The sequence below is a fragment of the Poecilia mexicana genome, unplaced genomic scaffold, assembly GCF_051168715.1.
Source record: "Poecilia mexicana isolate PSO_F unplaced genomic scaffold, ASM5116871v1 scaffold_22, whole genome shotgun sequence".
Lineage (NCBI taxonomy): Eukaryota > Metazoa > Chordata > Actinopteri > Cyprinodontiformes > Poeciliidae > Poecilia > Poecilia mexicana.
This window is the reverse complement of record NW_028263391.1, coordinates 585,705-610,102: the sequence shown is the minus strand read 5'-3', so window position 1 is coordinate 610,102 and position 24,398 is coordinate 585,705. Positions and strand designations below refer to the sequence as shown.

At 38.1% G+C, this 24,398-nt stretch overlaps 2 protein-coding genes across 2 annotated transcripts in view; one reads left to right on the top strand and one right to left on the bottom strand.

Annotated features, from left to right (window-relative positions):
• Window positions 1-24,398, bottom strand: part of LOC106932337 (MAM domain-containing glycosylphosphatidylinositol anchor protein 2-like) — a 331,489-nt gene that overhangs the window by 156,767 nt on the left and 150,324 nt on the right. The gene's annotated exons all lie outside the window — the stretch shown is intronic.
• Window positions 2-2,192, top strand: LOC148152690 (uncharacterized). Its single transcript, XM_088002675.1, has 8 exons — window positions 2-226; window positions 322-387; window positions 463-594; window positions 684-779; window positions 869-964; window positions 1,054-1,116; window positions 1,202-1,264; window positions 1,390-2,192. The coding sequence occupies exons 1-8, from the start codon at window positions 20-22 to the stop codon at window positions 1,522-1,524; spliced, it is 858 nt and encodes a 285-aa protein (XP_087858801.1). The 5' UTR covers window positions 2-19; the 3' UTR covers window positions 1,525-2,192.

Here is a 24,398-nt window from a genome sequence, read left to right as displayed (position 1 = left end):
CCTAAGCGATGACCACGGGATGCACATCCTCAGGGATCTGATTTGGAATGCTGGCTATCAGTTCCTGGAGTTGTCAGCACCAAAGCCACTGGTGCAGAGTCAGGCAACTCCTGCGTACAAACCGAGGGTGGTGCCCCGTGTGGTTGTGAAGGGCGTGGGGAGTCTTCCTCGTTCTCCTCCTGCTCCACACCCTTCTGAGTGGACAATCGTGAGATACGGCAGGAAGGTATTTATCTTTTGTTGTCTTGCAATGAAAGAAAGGCGTTTATTTAACTATGGCTAGTCATCCTAAAAACTCTTATATGTGCTCTACCTTTACAGAGGAATCACTCGGGGGAATTGGACTCTGTCTCTGATTCACCCAAGAAAAGAGTGGTTCATTACCAGGTCCGTTATGCTTCCGGCTATTCATGAAATTGTCAATGTCAATAATCGTTACTAATTCAAATTTTGCTTTTATAGAGCGATGGAACTCCTGTGGCTTTGAGGGAATGTTTCATCAAATTAAATCCTGTCCGTTTCTCACCCGCTATCTTGGTTGCCATGGAAACAGTCTCTCCATCGGCTCTTCCAGATGTTCACACAGGCACCGAGGTATTTTCCAGAATACTCCAATTACTAACATTCTTAGTATTTTTATTTATAAATAACACAAACCCTCAATGTTGTTTGCGGTGTTGCAGACAAAGCCTGTGGAACATAAAAAGAAGCGAGCTCCCAAAGTTGCCATGGAAACAGTCTCTCCATCGGCTCTTCCAGATGTTCGCACAGGCACCGATGTAATTAGCACAATACTGCAATTACTAATATTCTTAGTATTTTTATTTATAAATAACACAAACCCTCAATGTTGTTTGCGGTGTTGCAGACAAAGCCTGTGGAACATAAAAAGAAGCGAGCTCTCGTGGTTGCCATGGAAACAGTCTGTCCATCGGCTCTTCCAGATGTTCGCACAGGCACCGATGTAATTAGCACAATACTGCAATTACTAATATTCTTAGTATTTTCTTTTATAAATAACACAAACCCTCAATGTTGTTTGCGGTGTTGCAGACAAAGCCTGTGGAACATAAAAAGAAACCAGCTCTCCCAAAGAGAAGCCGTTTGGCACGGGAGGTTTGTAAAAACATGAGTTAATTAATAATTTCTAGTACAGATTTTTTTAAATTTATTTAACTGTTCTTTTTGATTTTTCCTTTAGGCTTCAGTTCCAGCGCGTGTGATTCCTGCCAGGGGTGTTGAATGTGTGCTGCCTGAAGACACCGTTAGTGTTTTTCACATTAACGTTAAATCTCTAATTAATAATGTGTTTATTGAAAACATTTGACATAGTACTTTGTTGATTTTGTGCAAAATCAGCTTAATATGTTTTTTGTCATTTATTTTCAGGTGGAGCCTGTTCTGCATTCTGCTCGTCCTGGGGAGATGTCTGACCATGCTGGTGTGGGGTGCGTCTGTCCGTTGGAGGTTCCTGCTGGCCAGGGGGTTTGTATAATGTGTTCTTCAGTCTCTATTAATAAATAAAAAATGTTGTCTCAGTGTTGTTCTTTTTAGTCTATAATTTTCATAACATAATTACAATTTTCAAATTATTGACATTTCAAATGGTGTTGGGAGTTTATTTTATTCGTTTATAGCAACAATTTGGTATCTTTCCTGTTGTAAATACTGATTAATTGATCAGAGGAGGTGGTATTTTACTGTAAATGAGTGGTTCAGAGCACAAACAATGGTTTTAGCTCCTCTGCTAGTATGGATGTCACAGCCAAGAGTTACATAGACTGTAGAATTTCCAAATGTTTCTTGAAAGGTTTTTTGACAATACTCTTAGTAACACCATTGTAGTTTTAACATTAATAATTTAAAAGGAATTTAAATAGAATCTACTTTAATCTTTTTTTATAAAAACAATTGCAGAAAGCAGTAAAAATAAATTTCTCTACAGCACGCTCTGATGGTTTCACAGAAAATATAGCAGGCTACTTAATGGGAATCCACAATTATGCAAAAGAACAAGTTCAAAATGAATTTACTTAATTTTTAACATTTAGTGTAACACAATTCAGAGCAAAAATAATTTGGTTTGTTTTTCTCCTGGCATGGATATTTATAGTGAAAGTAACATTGAATTCAGCATCCTTTGAGTAACTTATACAAAAGGAACTCTAGTGGGGTAGCATGTGTAATGTTGCTAAATGAGTTTCAGTATTATAAAAAATCTCATATTACATTTGTAATATATTTGGAAGAGAACCAGACTGCTTACAAAATGAGGATGTAGAAATGTCATGTTTTTCCACATTTTCACTCTAGATGCCTGAGATGGGTGATTTACAGCGCACAAATACTCCACCCAAAGGTCAGGCTGCTAACTCCGTTGTTTGCAGGTGCTCAGAGGGCTTTCCACCGTCTCTTATCCCAGGCACATATATTGGTAGTTATCAGTTTAGCTCTGATACCATGATGTCATGTTGTATTACAGCAGCCATAAAACACCACATTTCTCCCATTTGTACCTGGAAGACTGCGAATGTAGATGAAGTCCGTGTACAAGGTCAGAAGTTGGCAGGATATATTGCGCGAAAAAGATCAGACAGAGGTCCAAAACCAGAGTTGTGCAAGTTGGTTAAAGATCAGACCATTTTTGGTAGAAATTGGGATGTACGAACTGGAAATACGGTCCGTGGTACATTTGATCTCAACCAGGAGGGGGAACTGTACGAGCGGTTGCAAATGTATTTAATCAGAAACGGAATGTGCATCTTTGCCCTTCCTGATGCAACCACCTTGGTCATCCAGCATGGAGAGTACTTTGCTCTTGTGGATTTTGGGACACGCAATTCAGAGGGTTTAGCGTCACAATCTGGTACGCCCGTCGTCGTATTTAACACGTGTTTAAATGATTTAATGGTTCACTTGAACAAACTTAGGGAATCATTAAATGCAACCGAGTATAAACTCTGTGGCATTTCTGTCAAAGAGATGTCCAGTAATACGGACACATCTGGAGCACTGACTGAGGACACGCACGCCACAGATGCAAGCCAAGCTTCCAGTAGCCATGTTGCATCAGTCAGTGGGTCATTTCATCAGGGCGATCCTCGTTTTACATATGGTGGACTACAGTGTGCAGCCATTAGTCTTGTTGCTTTAACAAAGCACAAACTGAAAAGCGTTTGTTCGTGGAATGGTGACATATTGGACAATGTAGTGACTGTAGGTGATGAGCTGTACACATCTTTGCATGACAGCAATTTAATCAGTACTGGACATGAGCTTCTTTCTATTCCAGACTTGCCTAAAAACATTCATGTTGATGGACAGCGTTTTGAATGTTTTTATGGAGATTATGCTTCTGGAGATGTTGATATAGTAGAAGGAGAGTTAATCGAGGAGGGTGTGCTTACTACTCTCTGGGATGGATTGAATAAAATGTGTGGACAGTATGAAACCTGCTTCTTGACACTATGTGGGAGTACTTCTGCTCTTATCAGTCATAATGGACGTTATGCTCTTGTAGACTCCCATGCAAGAAACCAACAGGGGATGATGGATGCAAATGGAAAGAGCGTTCTTCTCCACTTTAATTCTCTTGATGATGTCTTTGCATATCTTACAATGTTTTCTGGTGAACTGAATCTCTGTCCCAGGCGATTTGAGATCAGTGGAGTTGAAATAGTTCACATTGACTCAAGTAGCAGCACATGTAAACATGTAGCTGCTGTGCCAAGTAGCAGTGCTCCTTTTGAACAGAGCAATGTTGATATGCAGGACGATTCCTATGAAGAACTTCAAACATCAAACAGGGATGATGATGTGGTTGTTACTCATGTGCAAAATAAGGAATTGCATTTTAACCCTCTCTCGGAAGACATTGCACGGTCACTTTGTGGAAAGTTGAATGTTGAGTTTGAACGGGCAAATTATAAATCTTGTATGGTTGGTGAACTCGGTCTACCATGTGCGACAGAAAACATTGTGGGCGATGGAAACTGCTTTTTTAGAGCACTTAGTCAAGCCATCAGTGGAAATCAGAAATCTCATCGTAAAATTAGGCTTGCTGTTGTAAATCAGTTACAAAGAAATTCTCACTTGTATGATAGTATTTTGAGAAGTGAGTATTCCTCCATCTCACAATATATTGCCATTTCTAGAATGAATTATGTTGGTGCGTGGGCGACTGAATTGGAAATTCAAGCTGCAGCTGATTATTTTGGTGTAAATATTTTCACATTTTTCAATGATAAATGGCTTGAATACAGTTCTCAGAGCAGTTTCTGTAATCACGGTATGTATTTGCAAAACATTAGTGGAAATCATTATGAGACGGTTGTTTGTGTTAAGCTGCCTAACTCACAAACTTGTTATAATTATTGCATGAATACAGTTTTTTCAGGGGGACATAAAACTCGGCAATCTACAACAGAACCAAAAACTGCGCAGATAATGACAGTGAAAACTGAGAGTTCCATTGAAGACGAGTCTGTTGGTATTTTACAGGATAACGAAAATACTTTACTGTTTACTCCCCTTTCTGAACTTAATGCTAAAACTCTTTGTAAGAACTTAAAAATCGACTTTGAAGAACATAGTTTCCAAAAAGTAATTTTGCGCGGTCCTTTGGGAAATGTGTGTAAGATTAAAATTATTGTAAATGACGGTAACAGTTTTTTCAGAGCTGTAGCCTATGCACTTAGTGGTTCTGAGAAAAATCACCGTAAAATTAGACTTGCTGTTGTTTCACACATGACCAATAATAGAGAAGAATGCGAAAAATTGTTAACTAAAGATTTTGCTTCTGTGACAGAATACGTTAACCAGTCACAGATTAAGTATGTGGGTCACTGTGCTACGGAAATTGAGTTTAAATCTGCCGCTGATATGTTAGGATTGGATATATATGTATTTAACAGCACACAGTGGACCAAATATAATTCAAACAGTAGACATTTGACCAATGAAGCTATATATTTGCAGAACTGTGATGGTCATTTTGATGCCATTATTTGTGCAAAGCAGGGTGATAAAGACTCTTGCTTTGAACTTTGTGAAGAGAATTTGTCGTTAAAGACACAACCCATCCGTACAAGGTCTTCAAAAGTCCAGAAAAATGCAAAGCAAACTGTTTTAAGCGGTAAAGCAAATTACAGTTTTTCAATGTATTTAAGACTAAAACAGAATCAGAGAAAAACCTTTAAATATAGAACTCAAATGTTACATAGAGAAACAATGAAATCTTATAAAATAAATTATTATAAGAAAAATTTGTTATACAAGGAACAACAGAAAAATTGTATGAGAAATATAGTCAAGATCAGACTTACCAAAAAAAAGTTAAGCAAAAGGGCATTACAAAATATCATGAAGACGAATCTCACAGAGAAAAAATTAAGCACATGAGCATTACGAAATATCATGAAGACGAATCTCACAGAGAAAAAATTAAGCACATGAGCATTACGAAATATCATGAAGACGAATCTCACAGAGAAAAAATTAAGCACATGAGCATTACGAAATATCATGAAGACGAATCTCACAGAGAAAAAGTTAAGCACATAAGCATTACGAAATATCATGAAGACGAATCTCACAGAGAAAAAGTTAAGCACATGAGCATTACAAAATATCATGAAGACGAATCTCATAAAGAAAAAGTTAAACAGTTAAGTAGACAAAAATATCTTAATCCACAAAATAAGAGTCACATAATATCAGAAGTAAAGCTGAAAAGACAAGAAATTAAAACAAAGTCAAAGGAGTTTGATTTTGTTGTTGAGCGATTTTTGGATAAAGTAAAAGAGGGCCCCGATTTCGTGTGTTGCGTTTGTTTTCGGTTGTTATTCAAACATCAGGTCTTAAATTGTTGTAAAGATTCCTACAGGAAAACTAAAGAAATGTTTTTAATTGCAGATAAATGTATACGTGACGATTACTTGCATAGATGTAACAGTTCATGCATATCACAATGCAATCTTAAAATCTGTCGAAATAAATTGTATATCTGTAATTGTTGTCATTACAAAATTAGCAAAGGTCAAATGCCCCCTGAAAGTTCATGCAATAATTTGACAGTTGATCCCATCCCACCTCAGTTGGCATGCTTGAATACTCTGGAGCAACATTTAATAGCGTTACATATTCCGTTTATGAAAATGTTAGCTTTGCCGAAAGGTGGACAAAATGGCGTCCACGGTCCAGTTACATGTGTTCCTGCAAATATTGTGGAAACATGCAGCTTACTACCTCGTAGTAATATGGAGGGGTCTTTGCTACCTGTTAAGTTAAAGCGTAAATTGACATATAAAGGTCATTATGATTATCAGTATGTTGACACAATGCATGTCCAGGAAGCTCTTTGGTACTTGAAACATTGTAACTTTCATTATAAAGATGTAGAGTTCAATGAATCTTGGATCAATGACTTTTCTCTGGAAGATAACAGTTTGAGTCAAAAGGATGATGCTTGTAAAGAAGATCAAGACATGTCAATAGATGACAATGATGACCTTTTACATGACAGACAGACGCACTGTATGTTTCAGGACACTTGTCTTATGCCGGTAGATATAGGACAAGAAGCTTTGGATTTGTATGTTGATAATGTGTTGAATGTAGCGCCAGGTGAAAATAACAACCCTATAAAATTGCTTTCAGATTCTACTAATGAAGCAAAATGTTTCCCTGTTTTGTTCCCATCGGGTTTTAACACATTTCATGAAAAGCGGGAGTATCGTTTGACTTTGAGTCGTTATTTTAATAACCGACTTCTTCATGCTGATGGTAGATTTGCGCGTAATGTGGAATATATATTCTTTGCACAGTACATGTCAGAACTGGAACAGGTTGTGTCTAAAGTGTCAATAGCTTTACGTAAAGGCACAAGTTGTACATCTCAAAATGTCACTGAGGTTTTGAAGGATGAAAACTCTTTAAATAAGTTATTGGAATTTGATGATGGATATCGCTTCTTGAAACCCATTCGAGGCACACCTGCTTTCTGGCAGTCCGCTCAACGTGACTTGCTAGCTTGTGTTAGAATGTTGGGAAAACCCACATGGTTTGCCTCGTTTTCATCTGCAGATATGAGATGGAAAAATCTACTTTATAGCATTTTAAAGCAGGAAGGACGAACACAAACTTTAGAACAGTTGCAGTGGGCAGATAAATGTGAACTGCTGCGTCGAAACCCTGTTACTGCTGCCAGAATGTTTGATTTTAGATGGCATGTTTTTGTAAAAGAAGTTTTAATGTCTCCTGCAAATCCGATTGGTAAAATTGAAGATTACTATTATCGTGTAGAGTTCCAGCAGCGTGGTTCTCCCCATTGTCATTGTCTTTTTTGGATTTCTGGGGCTCCAATTTTGGACAAGAACACAGATGAAGAGGTTACTGCATTTATTGATGAGTATGTCACATGTGAAATTCCATCTGAAGAAGATCCGTTGTTTGAAGCAGTTACATCTGTACAGCAGCATTCAAAACGACATTCAAAAACTTGTAAAAAGAAAAAGACAGTTTGTCGTTTTAATTTTCCGCGTCCTGCATCTTGCCGAACCTTTATTTGTCGCGGTGAAAAATATCATGATCCGGTTAAAACTTGTACGTGCAATTTTGATAAAACTGATGATAAAGCATGTTGCGAATGTAAGGAAAAAACAACTCTGGAACAAATGGACAGAGATGTAGCAAGTGAAATTTTAACAAATGTCAAGAAAGCCATCTCAGATGAGAATTGTCCATACAGTACTGTGGAAGAAATGTTTAAAGCTTTGAAAATAAATCAAGTTTTATTTGAACTGGCATACAAGCGATCCAGTAGGAATACTCATGTCGTGCTGAAAAGAAAAATTAACGAAATCTGGATTAATCAATATAGCAGGCAGCTGTTAAAAGCTTGGAATGCAAATATTGATATCCAGTATTGTGTTGATGCATATGCATGCTGTGTTTATATAGTATCTTACATGTCCAAAAGTGAACGAGAAGTTGGCCTTCTGTTGGGAAATGCACAAAGAGAAGCAGCCAAAGATGGAAATGTTAGTGCTAAAGACGCTTTGAAGAAACTTGGTAGTTTGTATTTACATAATCGGGATGTTTCTGCACAGGAAGCAGTATACCGACTGACCAACATGCATTTAAAGGAGTGCTCTCGGAAAGTTGTTTTTGTTCCTACGGGCGATAATGTCACCAAAATGAGTTTACCGATTTCTATTTTGAGAGAAAAAGCTGCATCACAGGATCTCACTCCAGAAGACATGTGGATGACTAGTATCGTTGATCGCTATAAGAATAGGCCGAATGATGATGTCTTTAGTGATATGTGCCTGGCTAAGTTTGTTTCAGAGTATCGTGTTTTGTACAAAAATGAGAAATGTAGAAATGCAGTAAAGTTGAATAAGGATTTTGGGTTTGTTGCCAAAAGAACTCGGACAAAACCAGCAGTTGTTCGATATGCACGTTTCTCTGAAACAAAACAGCCAGAAAAGTTTTATCAAAGCATAATGCAGCTATTTCTGCCTTATCGCTTTGATAGTGAACTTAAACCTGCACGTTTTGAAACCTATGGTGACTTTTACATGACTGGTGTGATTGGATTTGTTGATGGAACAAAACATTCTGTAAAGTTTGTAGTAGATTTAAATAGGAGTGAATTTGAGTTGGAATCTGATCATTTTGAGGCCGTGGACAATGTTACTGCTGATGCAATGTTGGAGGATGGATGGGCTGAGTTGTGTCCTGAGGTTGAATTGGAACGCTTGGAGTGTGTTGAATTACGAAAAGAAACACCAATACAAAATGATGCGGAGGAACATATTCCTGATTTAAGTTCTAACTGTAAAGAAATGTCAGTATTTGAGAAAAAACAAATTAGTAGATCTGAAGGCCTTACATTGATCAGATCTTTGAATGAAAAACAGTTTTCTGTTTTTTATCAAATCCGGCAGTGGTGTTTAGACAAAGTTAATGGAAAAAATCCAGAACCACTGCACATATTTGTAACTGGTGGAGCTGGTACTGGGAAAAGTCATCTAATCAAAGCAATTGAATATGAATCAAAACGGTTATTGTCCACTATTTGTAAGTTTCCTGATAACATATGCGTCTTACTAACAGCTCCCACAGGCATTGCGGCATATAATTTAGAAGCGACAACAATCCATACCACTTTTTCCATTGGAAAGGATGTACGGCTCCCCTATACTCCTTTGGGTGAAGATAAAATAAATTCATTGCGTGTGAAATATAGTGATCTGCAGCTTCTTATTATAGATGAAATATCAATGGTTGATCACAACCTGTTATCATATGTTAACGGTCGTTTGCGTCAGATTAAACAAACCACAAACGTATATGGGGGCATCAGTGTCATTACTGTCGGTGATATGAACCAGCTCCCTCCCGTTAAAGGGAAGCCGATATACTCTGAGGGTGTTGCCACAAATATATGGTCAGAGTTATTTCAAATTATAGAATTAACTGAAATTGTTAGGCAAAAAGATGCTGTGTTTTCTCAACTGCTCAACAGGATGAGAACTCGTTCCAAAAGTACACCAATGCTGACCGATGATATCAAAATTTTAAAAAGTTGTGAAACCGGTGAGGTTAGCTCAGCCTTGCATATATTTGCGACTAATAACCAAGTAAATGAGCACAATTTTAATCATTTATGTCAGACTTGTCCTGATTTTTTAAGGATTCGCTCACTGGATTATGTCAATGATAAAAAAACAGGAAAACTGAGATTGTTAGAAGGGAGTCATTCCAAAGCTTCAAATACCTCTTTATCAGAAGTGCTGTTGTTGGGTGAAGGCGCACGTGTTATGCTGTGTAAAAACGTTGACATTAGCGATGGTCTTGTTAATGGTGTTGTTGGGACTGTTACAGGAATATTAATACCTGAAAAGGACAAGTTTCCTAAATTTGTCTATGTTAAATTTGATGATGATCGTGTAGGCATGAAAAAGAGGAAGAGCTGTCTCAACTCATCAGATTTAGCAGAATCCACACCGATTGAACCTGAGGAAGAGCGCGCAACTTTGAAGGGTGGACTCAGGAGACAGTTCCCACTTAAGTTGGCATGGGCGTGTACTGTACATAAAGTTCAAGGATTAACTGTTGATGAAGCTGTAGTGTCTTTTAGTAAAATATTTTCACCGGGACAAGCTTATGTTGCTGTAAGTCGCGTTAGAAGTCTTTTAGGTTTGACGATTCAAGATTTTGATGAAAAAAAGATATATTGTAAGGATGACATTGCTGTTGCTCTTCAGAGTATGACGCCTCTTTCGAGTGGATCTTTTCAGTTGGATCGATTTAACACATCTCTTTTTACTGTATTCTTGATAAATGTTCAAAGTTTAAATCGGCATGTAAAAGATTTGGCCTGCTTTACAGAAAAGTGGAAACCTAAATGCGTTGCTGTCACAGAAACATGGTTGTCTTCAACCCAAACGGATACAGTAATGATAGATGGTTATAGTTTTTCCAACCGACCACGAAATGTATCGTATACCAGAAGGCATCCAGAATTGATTGCGTTGCAAGACCAGCAACATGGTGGTGTTGGCATCTATTGTGCACATGATGTGGAATTTGAAATTGTACAACAACCAGAGCTTAATTTGGAATGTTTGGTCTATCGGTTTTGTAGTTTTAACATGGTCCTTGGGGTAATTTACCGACCACCATTATATCCTTTGTCACTATTTAAGAAAAATTTAGGAAAGTTATTGGATTGGCTTGAGACACAAAATGACACAATAGCACTGATTGGAGATTTTAATGATGATATTTTTAAGTCATCAAGTATATCAAAATTTGTTTCTGATAAAGGATACCTACAAATGGTTGAAGAAGCAACCACTGAAAAAGGCACTTTGATAGATCATGTTTATATTAAATCTCAGATATATGAAGTTGAGGCAGTAGTTGTGCCAACATATTTCAGTGATCATGAGGGCATAATGTGTGGTTTTAAATTGTAATCATTTTAGTCATCTCGGGGTTTAATGTGTGGTTTTAAATTGTAATCATTTTGGTCATCTCTGGGTATAATGTGTGGTTTTAAATTGTAATCATTTTGGTCATCTGGGGGTTTAATGTGTGGTTTTAAGCTGCTTTAATCATGTGACATTATGAACATTAAAAAAGGTTTTCTTTGCTTTATTCCAATGAATGAGAAGATGAGACTTAAAATTTCAATTAAATATATTTTATTATATCAAATTTTCTTCATAAACCAAATAAAATAACTTATTAGTGAAACATTTCTATTCCAATTTATTTAAAAGTATCTTATAGTTGCCAATGCAACTTTATGTAAAAAGTGAACAAAACCTTTTTAGTTATAAAAATTAATTGATATTTAATGACTTAGGAAATATCAATTCACTTTAGGGGTTTCGTTTCTTGCATTAAGACAGCATTTTGGAAATTTAAGACAGTTAAAGCGTTTCATAAATACCACAATTAATCATGAAAGACTTACATTTTAGCAATTGGTATATATTAATGTACATTGATATCTCATTTACATTTGGGATCTAAAACATAGAATTTCAATTGTTAGTATATATCTTTATAATCTTTGAAGCTGTTCTTAATGCAGGATTTGCTTTACCTTGTCATATAGCACATAAAAAGCAAAGGCGGCTGTAATGGCACTTCCACTAGGAACGAGGTTCGATCCCTTGAGCCGCCGTAATATTTTGTGCTCACAATTGAAGGTACAAGAAACCCCTAATGCTTTAATTATTTTTCTGAAGTTTTTCCAAATGTATTTTGTTTTCTTCACTTTAAATATAGTATTCCAAAATAAAAATCTGAGATTTTAGCTTTATTTAATTTGTTGACGTCATTCTAAAAACTGACAGATTTTTAAACCTTCTCACATATTTAAAAAAAAAAGTCTTTGGAACTTTGGTTTTGGGATTCTTCTCTGCTGCTTTATTTTTTTGTCCACTAGATAGAGGCAGGAGACCCAAATTACCTGGAGGATTGGCCTTACTCCTGGACCTTTACACCCCTGTAACATCTTTACTCCCATCAGTTTTTGGTATGAGAGGATCAGTCTACCAGCACTTCAAGCCAGTCTGAGCTTTTCTATGAGGTGACGTAGCAAATCTTGAAGTTTTGCAGATTGTCCTGTGAAATTCCTCTGTTGTTCCCTTTGCCATTCCCTTCGTGTAACCTCAGCACCTCGGCTTCTTATCGAGTAAGCTACCCAGTTTTATCATCAGATTTCCAGTACGACGTATATATGTTGTCTTTCCTTTCATCTCTCCCTAGTGTCCTGGCAAGCCTGGTTTGCAGACCAGTATTGAAGAACCCCTCTTTCATTTGTTTTCCCATTTTAACTTGTTCAATAATTCACCTTTTTCTGATTTCAACATTACCCTTGTTTCTTTTTGTCAGTGTGATGGCAAGCCACATACGGTAAAATCCACACCTTATTATAAGTTTGCTTTAAGTGTAGTTTCTTTTTTCTTTAATTATTATTCTTTATATTTTCTTCCACCTTACAATTTTTATATGTAGTGCACAAATATTAACAATGCAAGGTTGAAATTCAATTATGTGTTATTGTTTTCTTTCTTTCAGGTACCTTGGTGTTTGGCTCCCCTCTCTGGTGGACAAAATGCGTGGAAAAGGGCTGAGGATCCTGAAGTACTGCTGATGGCCTCATTTTACTGAACCACCTTTGTCATGGCGGAGGGGGGCTTTTTGGGTTTATTTCATTGTATGTGCTAGTTGTCAGGTGGCAGCCATTTTTATTTCCCCTCTTCTCTCCACATGGTTTAGCTAAACCAGTATTGAAATCTCCTTATCTCTTTTTGGGTTTATTTCATTGTATGTGCTAGTTGTCAGGTGGCAGCCATTTTTATTTCCCCTCTTCTCTCCACATGGTTTAGCTAAACCAGTAATGAAATCTCCTTATCTCTCATTTCAGTTAGGTCAGTTTTTTTCAGTTATATCTTCAGTCTAGTAATTTCTGTTGACCTTTTTTATTGGCATGCCTGTTTAATTGTTATGTTAACCTTTCTAAATGTTTTTTTTATTATTTTGTAAATAAAACCCCCCACTTTTTTTTATTTCAAAACCTGTGTTCTGCACTTTTTTACTCTCTGGTCTCCAACAGTTAGTAAGAGATCTATCCTCCAAGTTTGAAATATTTCTAAACATTAGTGTCTGACATAACTGTAAATGTAAGAATCCTTACATCAGTCTTGTAACATTTTCTTTTTATTGTGGTTAATTTTAGAGCAGTTCAAAAATCTCAGTTGTGCAAAGAAATATTTGAGAAAGAATCTGTTTTAAAATCATAGAAAAGGCAACTGTTTCAATGTAGCATTCCAAAACTGTTTCTCCAATTAAACCTTTCTCCTGGAAATCATTAGTAAAATATTTGATGTGGGATATATGGTTTTAGCACTCTCAAAGACACTGAAATCCAATAGTGCTGATGCAGAGCATAAAATAGAAAATGGCCACAGGATATCTGCATTTTTGCATAGCTCTCAATCTTTTTAATATTCATCTTCAGAAGAATTTTAGAAACATCTAATAAGTTTGAATTCTGTCGCTGAAAACCTGCATCCATGGAACAATAAAATTACTAGCATTAAAACAACTCCATCTGCAATGAGGTAACAGAATGAATGTCACAATTGTTCTACAATTTTGATAAAATATTTGTACAGGTACTATAACATACATTTTAGGGAATTGTTGTTCTTCTGAAGAACCATTAAAAATAAAGCAATACATATATAGGAGACACAGGTGACTTCCAATTTATAAAGATATACAGAAAAAGAGGACAAAAATAAAACATGAGTCCACTTCAACTCATCTTCGACCAGAGGTTTTTTTTATAAGGCTCTCATATTTTCAGTCCATGAAACTTTCCCTGAAGATGTAAATGTGAAAGAGAGATAAGTTAGTTTCCTGCAAAATAAAAGCATAACAAAGACAATGTATTTCTAGTCTCTAAGTATATGCTTAACGTTAGTTAGTGGCATGTTTGGCATGTAAGTTTGGGACTTAGCTACGCTGGCATGGTTTGTCATACAAAAATTCCCGTGATAAGTTCTCACCTTTAATCTCTCAACTCTCTGCTGACTGAGATACAGCTGTTTGAATAACCTAGGTGGTGCAGTGGAGTCAAATTGCAATTAAACTCTATTGGGCTTCTTAGAGGTTCACAAGTGTCACTCATAAAAAGTCTGGTGCAAATTGGATGATGCGTTTGTGAATAAGAGACGATCGTATGCATATGGCGAGGGACAGCCATTTTGCCACACCCCCACGGGTCAGTAGGCATTGACAGAGTTCATCTTCATGTCATTTTATGTCAGTCTGCACAGGGTTTAAATCCATGACACACCAACATGTTTTAGAGTGTAAAAGTAAGACATACAGTAGAAAAAACAGGTCAATTCTTGTCGGAAGTGGGAGGGGCTAAGGTGATGTCATAAATCGACCACCTAACTGTGATGAGGACTGGTCTATAATGAGACATAGAAAGTCTGATGCAGCTGTGACCTTGTATGTGCATGTTATGTCACTTTGATGCTTAATGGTGAATAGTCAAAGTTTGGGACTAAGCCACGCCCACATGCTTTGACACACAAAAATTCCTCTGATAACTTATGACATTTAATGTCTCAACTCTCTGCTGACTGAGTTTGAAGTCTGTATCTTGAAAGCTGTAGGAGGAGATAGATCAGATCCGACGTCTATGAAAAACAGTAAATGGCGGATTTTGATCCAAAATGGCCGACTTCCTGTTGGGTTTGCACCATGGCTCCAAGAGACTTTTTTGTAGGTCCTGACATGATACACATGTGTACCAAGTTTCATAATTCTAGGTTAAAGAATGGCTTGGGGCTGCTTATTTAAAAAATTCTAGGGGGCGCTGTAGAGAAATTAGGCCACGCCCATCAACGACTGTTATGGATTCCTGTTCGGGGATGGATAAGGATGCATCCTAGTGAGTTTGGTGCAGCTGGGCTGAACGATGTGGATTCGAGAGTCAAACGTATGGCGGCGGCGTTCCCTCTGCTTCGCCGCGCTGCCACGGCCACGCCCTCTACTGAAGACTCTTGGCGCTTTAAAGCAAGTGAGACCAACATGTTATCTGTCATCCAACACAGAATCATCTTGATTAGGTTGAGAGAGCCAAAGATGGAGCTTTACAAGTCAAAAAAAGGCACTTCCTGTTCTGAGGGGGCGGGGCTTAGATGACGTCAGACTATGACGACATAGCATCGTCAGCCATCCCACCAGGATCACTCATGTCAAGTTTGGTGCAGCTGGGCTCAAAATTGTGGAATCTGCAGCCAAACGTATGGACACGGCGTTACAGGTCACTTCGCCATGCCGCCACGCCCACCTACTCCATCAAATCCATACAGGGTTGGAATCCATGACACACCAACATGTTTTCTGTCTGTGGACACTGTTTCATGTTGATTAGGTCAAAGGGGTCAGATAGCGACCGTTCACAGTAAAAAATGACACTTCCTGTTCTCAGGGGGCGTGGCCTAAGTGACGTCATCATTTGACCGTTGGGTATTGTAGAGCATCCCATGATGATCAATCACTGAAAGTTTGGTGCTTCTATGAGTTTTTTTCAAAGAGTTATAACAGTTTGATGTTTCATGGCGAATCGGTGACCTTTGACCCCCGGAAAGACCCCTTCAGCAAGCCCGAAAACGCAAACCTACGATAACTTTGGATCGGCCATGCCTTTTGAACGATCTGACCGAGTTTCAAGCCGATCGATCGAAATCCCTAGGACAAGTTCGATCAAATGCGAACCCTGTAAACGGCCAAAATCGGGTCAAAATCGGAACTTCAATCCAAAATGGCCGACAATCTGTGATACTTGCACTATGACATTAATTGTAAATTCAGAGTGTCTTGGGGAGCTCTACAAGTGTACCGAATTTCAAGTCTGTACGATGAAGGAAGTGAATAGGAAAGGGTCTTTTGAAATTTGCTAGGTGGCGCCCTTGAGCCGTTTCTTGTGCGATTTTTCCAGGTACCTTAAAATACGTAAATTTTACACGTGCTCTATGCCCCCGCCCAGTATGGTGAGTTTTTGAATATGATAAAGCCCCCAAAAAGCCAATTCATTTGGGAAGATAAAAAAAATAATAATAATAATAAGAAACAGTACAGTTTCAATAGGCTCTCGCAGCGCTTAGCTGCTCGGGCCTAATAATTTACAGCACAGTTTCAATAGGCTCTCGCAGCGCTTAGCTGCTCGGGCCTAATAAGAATAAGAAAAAACATTAGAATAACAATAGGCTCTCGCAGCGCTTAGCTGCTCGGGCCTAATAATAAACAGCGCGATTACAATAGGCCTTCGCAGCGCTTAGCTGCTCGGGCCTAATAATAAACAGCACAGTTTCAATAGGCTCTCGCAGCGCTTAGCTGCTCGGGCCTAATAATAAACAGTACAGTTTCAATAGGCTCTCGCAGCGCTTAGCTGCTCGGGCCTAAATAGTTTTACTAAATGGAATTTATGCTAAATTGGCTTGCCATAAAACATTCTGCAGGTGTTACGTCAATCCGCGTTTCCCCATCAGATCCGGTTCCCCCTGAGTTTTCTTGACGCTCCGCACCGCCCAGGCGGCAAAATACGCGCGTGCTCGTGACGAGCACTGAGAAAGCACGCGCGTGGCAAGCACGCGGTTGTTCGGCGCGCTTGTCTGAGGAACTACGGACACCGTGAAAGCTCAAACAACATGTTTCGGCAAAGTTGTCACACTTTCTTCACGTTTTGCAGGAAACTAATAATAATAATAATATAAGAAGAAGAAGAAGAAGAGTAATAATAATAATACAAAACGTATATATTATAATTATTTTAAATTTAAATATATGTTGAGCATATATATATATATATATATATATATATATATATATATATATATATATATATATATATATATATATCCTCTACATGGATGACATCAAGCTGTACGCCAAGAGTGAGCAAGACATCGACTCACTGATCCACACCACCAGGATCTACAGCACTGACATTGGGATGTCATTCGGACTAGAGAAGTGTGGCCGGATGGTTACAAAGAGAGGGAAGGTCGTCCACACAGAAGGGATCTCACTCCCAGAAGGAACAATAGCAGACATAGAGCACAGCTACAAGTACCTGGGAATACAGCAAGCAAATGGCAACCTCGATGAGGTCACAAGGAAAGGAGCCACAGCCAAATACCTCCAACGAATAAGGCAAGTCCTGAGAAGCCAGCTCAATGGCAAGAACAAGATCCGTGCAATAAACAGCTATGCCTTGCCAGTAATCAGATACCCTGCCGGAATAATTAGCTGGCCAATGGAAGAGATGAAGGCCATGGATGTTAAGACTCGGAAGCTACTAACCATGCATGGAGGGTTCCACCCCAAATCCAGCACCCTGAGACTGTACACGAGCCGTAAGGAAGGAGGCAGAGGACTAGTGAGTGTGAGAGCCACTGTCCAGGATGAAACATCCAAGATCCATAAATACATCAAGGACAAAGCCTCAACGGACGATGTGCTCAGCGAATGTCTCAGGCAATGGGGAACAGAGGACAAGGTGCTGGAGGAACCATCATGGGAGGACAAGCCCCTACATTGGATGTACCACCGACAAATAACTGAAGTGGCTGATATCAGGAAATCCTACCAATGGCTGGAGAAAGCTGGACTCAAGGACAGCATGGAGGCCCTCATCCTGGCCGCCCAGGAACAGGCCCTAAACACCAGAGCAATAGAAGCTCAGATCTACCACACCAGACAAGACCCAAGGTGTAGGTTGTGCAAGGAGGCCTCTGAGACAGTCCAGCACATAACAGCAGGGTGCAAGATGCTGGCAGGGAAAGCGTACATGGAACGACATAACCAAGTGGCGGGCATAGTGTACAGGAACATCTGTGCAGAATATGGACTGGAAGCCCCGAGGTCAAAATGGGGGACACCCCCAAAGGTGGTGGAGAATGACCGAGCTAAGATCCTGTGGGACTTCCAGATCCAGACAGACAAGATGGTAATGGCGAACCAACCGGACATTGTGGTGGATAAAGAACAGAGGAAAGCCGTTGTGGTGGATGTAGCAATACCAAGTGACCACAACATCAGGAAAAAGGAGCATGAGAAACTGGAGAAATACCAGGGCTTCAGAGAGGAACTGGAGAAGGCCTGGAAGGTGAAGACCACAGTGGTGCCTGTGGTCATTGGGGCCCTCAGGGCAGTCACCCCTGGAGCAGTGGCTCAAACAGATCCCAGGAACAACATCAGACATCTCAGTCCAGAAATGTGCAGTTCTAGGCACAGCCAAGATACTGCGCAGAACCCTCAAGCTCCCAGGCCTCTGGTAGAGGACCCGAGCTCAGAGGATGAAAGAGACCACCCATGGAGGGTGAGAGGGTATTTATATATATATTGTATATATTATAATAGATAGCACCTGACGCAGACCTTGTTTGGCCGGGCGACGTCTGAGCCGGCATGTTATGCGTATCAATGTCTCTCATGGTATGAGGTAGGCTATATAGCTCCAAGGGTCTTGCCTAAGGACCCACACTGCATAGCTCAATTGCACTGTTGTAACTCGCCCCAGCCCGGATTCGAACCCCGGTCTCCCGGGTGGTAGACTGGTGTCTACCCACTGAGCTATACAGTCAGCTATATATATATATATATATATATATATATATATATTATAATATATATAATATATAATGTATATAATATATAATGTATTATAATTATAATATATATATAATATATATTATTTATTATAATTATAATATGTATAACATATATATTTATTATAATTATTAGTATTATTACTATTAGTTTCCCGCAAAAACGTGAAGAAAGTGTGACAACTTTGCCGAAACATGTTGTTTGAGCTTTCACGGTGTCCGTAGTTCCTCAGACAAGCGCGCCGAACAAGCGCGTGCTTTCTCAGTGCTCATCACGAGCACGCGTCTATTTTGCCGCGTGGGCGGGGTGGAGCTGCAAGAAGATGAAGGGGGAACCGTATCTGATGGGGAAACGCGGATTGACGTAACACAGGCAACTGTTTGGACAGCTTAATGCCAGCACTGAGGGGCTTAAACATAATTTTTCATTTAGATATTAAAAATTGAATTAGAAGTAGTTATAAGTATTTTCAGATGTTTTAAAGAAAAGGGAACTTTTTTCAAGTCTAAATCCATTTTAGATATCTAGAATGTAATTAAGTTAGACTAATGGGATTTATGCTAAATTCGCTTGCCATAAAACATTCTGCAGGCAACTGTTTGGACAGCTTACTGCCAGCACATAAAATTTTAAACGTAATTCTCAATTTACATAATAAAATGTAATTCTGACTAATCATAAGTATTTTTCAGTTATTTTATATAAAAATGTGCTTTTTATAGTCAAATTCCACTTTTAGATATCTAGAATACAATTCTAGTTGGACGAAGCTGAATTTATATTAGATGGGCCTGCCATACCCATGTTTATGCTTTATCCATCAAAGATGGCGCCGAACCAATGCGTAATGTAAACGTCCCACGTCATACGTAGTGAGGTTCGTTGCAAAGCTCTATTGGTTGAATTACATTTATCTCGTTATCCTTTAAACCCATTGGTTGATTGGCTTCTGTAACGTTCTGACCATCGTGAATTGAATCAGTCTTTCACAGACCCATTTTGAGTTAACTTGCTGAGCTCAGAGTTTTCAAACAGCCTTCCGAACACCAGGAGAATTCCAACTGAACAGCTTTCAAATTTTCTGTTGATTCACTGAGTGCAGGAAGCTATTTCCGTCGAGGTAAGTTTTGTAATATGTTTTATAAAGATGTTATGACTGGGAGTTTCTTAAAATTCAGCTTTGTATTATGGTCAAAATATAAACACACTCATGTGGCCTTAGTGTAGCTATTCTCATTTCTGCTGCTAATGTGAATAATTATAAGCTTGGAATAGTTCCCAAACGTTAGGTTACCACCTGAGTAATAGTAAGCGTCTTGTGTGAAATTCTGTTCCCGTGAAAATAATTTTCACCTGTGTCGGTGGTGCGCATTGCCGCCAGAAAGGCAGATCCACTAATTTTCAAGGTGCTGATCGATTTTTCGGTAAAACAGCTCATATAATCATGTCAAGGTTGTTACATTCAGTTTAATCGGCAGCTGCTGTTTAAAAAAGAAGCAATAACAGATTTGCAAAATAAATAAATAAGCGAGGACTTGTATTGCGAAGCTGAAGTTGGTTTCCATTCTAGCTTCCAATGGGCTCTTTGCACCTAAGACGTTGACGTCACATCTCCAGGAGCTAATGCGGCTCACTTTTTTCCGCTTTGAGTTACCATGACTGGTAGAAAAGACTAAGTCGTATTTCAGATGCAAAAAAACAATACTATTAACATTGTTGTCTACCTAATATAATGGGCTTTTAAGTTTTCGTTAATTTCCAAGCGTTCCCGAATTAAGAAGATGGCTTGTAAATATCTGTCGCTACCAGCTAACGCCGCACAGCAAAGTTTGCAGCCTTCACTTCACTCCGGATCAGCCTAAAACTACCGGGGATATGGATGGTAAATAAAGGAGCCTCCCTGAGTTATTTCCATGGAATCACTTCTATATTCAGCCTGAAAGAGTTTATGAGAACGAGAGAGCAGACCAGAGCCAGACAGCCGAGCTACTGATCCGCCTGTACATACTGCTGTAAACACCGTCCTATCTGAGCTCTTCACAAGAAACATGCAAAGGTAATAAAACGAAATAACACGGAGACATGAAGCAACACGGTCATATTTTTCTAAAAGCAGCAACTTTGAACCTGAACAGCTGAACCAGATCTCTGACACCAGAGCTGCGCTACTGTTAAGCTATGAGGCTTGTTGAGCTCCGTCAGGCTTCGGAAGTAAAAAGCCCGAACCGTAACCTCCCCGTTAGTCTGTGACAGTAACGACAATAAACACACATAATATACCTGAAAATAAGATAAATACATTGTCCGTTAGAATGTTTAGATACTTAAATAGCACATTTTACAAGAACAATGTCCGAGAATATTGCCTACTAGCATAAGCTAACGTTAATGTTAGCCACAAAGTTTAAGTAAAACTCACCTTCGTGTCAGTGAATGTATAACGAGGCGAACATCTTAAAACCTTTCTCCAGCTGACTTGTTGGGGCTTCGGATCGATGTACAAACCTTGGCCAAGCACTGCAAGCACCTAATGTAAATGATATTTGTATTGGATCGAAACAATCGAGCCGCTTTACCCCGAACGCGGAAGCTGAGGTGGAAAGGGCCCATAGCTAAAGGGCAATTGTGCTTAATTTTTCACTACCTTCCGCATATTTAATCAACTCTAGTTTAAAAATTGCTACACGTAGACAGTTGAAACTTGGACTGGATTATTGTCTTATTCAAGCTGAATATTTTGAACCACATTTGTGATTTCAGAAACATTTTTGCGCTAATTTAAAAAATACAACTCCTAGACTTTTCAAACTTGAACCAGATTATTCTCCTCTTCAAGTTGAATATTTAAAACCTTGTTTGTGATTTGTGAAACCTTTTCCTCATTAGTCATAACTCAATATATTTAGATAATCACTGTTTTTTGGCATCTTGATTAAAGTAGAACTGCTCTAATTTAAAAACTACTACACTTAGACTCTTCAAACCTGGAATAGATTCTTCTTCTCTAATAGCAGAATATTTATAACCATGTTTGTGATTTGTTAAACATTTTCATGATTTGTGAAAAGTCATTAAAGTTTGATTTTCACACTTTTTTGGCATCTGGATCTCCATAGATCTAATGTAATTATTAAAAAGTACAACTCCTAGACACTTCAAACCTGGAATAGATTATACTCCTCTTCAATCATGTTTGTTATTTGTGAAACTTCACTTCACTTAACTGACTCCTGCAAAAGATCTTTCTTTCCAAAAGCCATTAACATGTAAAATAACTATTTTAAAAATAAATGAGTTACACCAACATTTTGTTTCCCATTGATATTGATAAAGTAGTTTTGAATTAAAATTGAATTTGAATAATCTAGTCCAGGTTTGAAGTGTCTAGGAGTTGTAATTTTTTCATTAGTGGAATTGTTGTTTAGCTATTGGAAGCTTGAATTGTAAACCAACTTCAGCTTCGTTCTTGTGTGGAGGTCTTCTTATGCTCTTTTGTATTGTTCTGTAATGGCCAAGAGAATAAGTCTTGTTCCTACCTTTTTTTGCTCAAGTCTCACTAAAAAGTAACCAAAGACAGTTTTTCAACACATTTTTTATTTATAATTTCTTATTATAAATACACAGGTAAGTTTGCTGATAGCAGGGCATGCAGATAAGATTTTTTGAGAAGATGAGAGTATGCTTTTTGGAAAATCCCTTTCTAATGTTAAATATATAATAGATTGTAGGATCAAAGACATTTCTATTTATTTTTTCAAAAACTGCAGCTGTATTTATTCTTGTCATTATCAGCAACAAATTCTGTTATTTTAATAACATTTGCTATTTTTTTTGCCAGTTATTAAAGATAAACTGTACATTTTAGCTGGCTGAAATAATCTGTTTTCTTCCTCTATTTTATAGGAACAAATTAACTTCACAGCAAGTCTTTAACTTTGTTTATTTCTATCATCATCAACAATAAGTCCTGAGAATTTAGTAACATTTGCTCTTTATTTACCAGACTTATGAGGAGGGAACCATATATTTTAGTTGTCTGAAATAATATGTTCTCTTTACAAAAAATTAGGCTACTTCAGGTGGCTGAGATATTTGTTTCCCCCTCATAACTTTCTTAAATAAAGAGCAAATGTTTTCAAACTTTCATGATTTAATGTTAATGATGAAAGGAATAAAAACAGTTATAGACTTGCAGGTAAAGGTCTACTTAAATATCTGCAGAAATGTCAACAGTGTACTTACTTTTGTTATACACTATAATATTTATATTGGTATAATTATCAATAAATATTCATTCCACTTAATTCTTTCATGTTTAAATGTAGATGCCTCGAGGAAAGTCCCACCGCCGATCTGAAGCTGCAAAGAGAAGGGTAGAAGCAGTTCGAATTGGGCGTGTAGGGATACCCAATGCCTCCAGTGATTTTGTTTCACGTCAGTGTTTAATTAAATTGAATGTCCTATTTTTATGTCAGATGAAGTATCCAGAGTACATATTTTATTTTATTTTTTTTTAAAATAATTTTTAGATCTTCTTTCATTTTTGTTTCTTAATAGGGCGTAGCACCGGCTGGCGCCATTCTGTGAGACCATGGCCAGCTAGTGAAGTGACCAATCACTGTCACAACCTGGTCATTCCTGAGGGGCGCCCTGATAAGAAAGTAAGTAAAATCAGCAATCATTTCAAATAGAATATGTTGGCATGGTTCTTACTTTGTTGTGTTTGTACTATTTTAGTTCGTCCTTCTCATTGGAGCGTCCCATTTGCGGTCCTTCGTGGACGGCATTGTTGAGATGCCAAGTGGCCCCAGGAGTAGACATAAAGCCAAACCGCTTTATGTCTACTCCTGGGGCCTGTGCAGCTCACTTGCGTCTCGAGGTGATGAAAGCTAATGTACCTCTGGAGCCTGACGCTGTCTGTGTCATGCTCCGTCCAACAACCTTACGGCCAGTCGCCATCCAGAAGAAGCCGGACAGGAATTTGAGCAGTACTTCTTGGCTGTCTGTAATCGTTGGTGGGCACTTTTGTTGATTAAAAACCAGTGTTTCTCAATCCCGGTTCACAGGTCCCACTGCTCTGCATGTTTTAGAAATTTCCATTCTGCTACACATATAAAAGCATTGTCAAGAAAAGTCGAGCTCATCCCACTTCCCCATGCTGGAGATTTTAGTTTAATAATAACAATAAATAAAGTTATCTTTAAAACTGATTACACAGGTGATATCAAGACCCAACAGTAGAGTCAGACGGTAATAAAATTAATCTGGTTGTGTGTTGTTATTGTGTCCTGCTTTAATTCTACTTTTTTCTATTTAATCATAAAAAATCATAGTCAGACAGAAGGAGAGTTATGCAACAGGAAAAGCAGGTTTCCTGGAGAAAGAGGAAGTTTCCAGCCTGCAGTGAATAAAAATAGTTCAAACTGCTCATTTTGGGCATTAAAGGTTTAAGGAATAAATTCTAGACGTTTTGAGAAATTGAATAAAACCCAGAGTAAAATACTTAAATTAATAATGATAACTTATGATTAAGCCAATAATTAATATTGGTTTAACCGGTGGTTGATGTTGGTTTGATTATAAGAATATTTACACTTACTCTTACACTTATGGAAGTATTTAAAGGAGAAAGAAGTAACTGTAACATGGTGTCAAATGATTAGAATAATGAATTATTCTTG

Bases quoted from the DNA above. Each gene is read 5' to 3' on its own strand.
- LOC148152690 (XM_088002675.1), top strand. From the start codon at position 20: ATGCACATCCTCAGGGATCTGATTTGGAATGCTGGCTATCAGTTCCTG. The intron at 780-868 runs GTAATTAGCACA...GCGGTGTTGCAG, and splicing joins ATGTTCGCACAGGCACCGAT to ACAAAGCCTGTGGAACATAA. The intron at 1,265-1,389 runs GTTAGTGTTTTT...ATTTATTTTCAG, and splicing joins GTGTGCTGCCTGAAGACACC to GTGGAGCCTGTTCTGCATTC.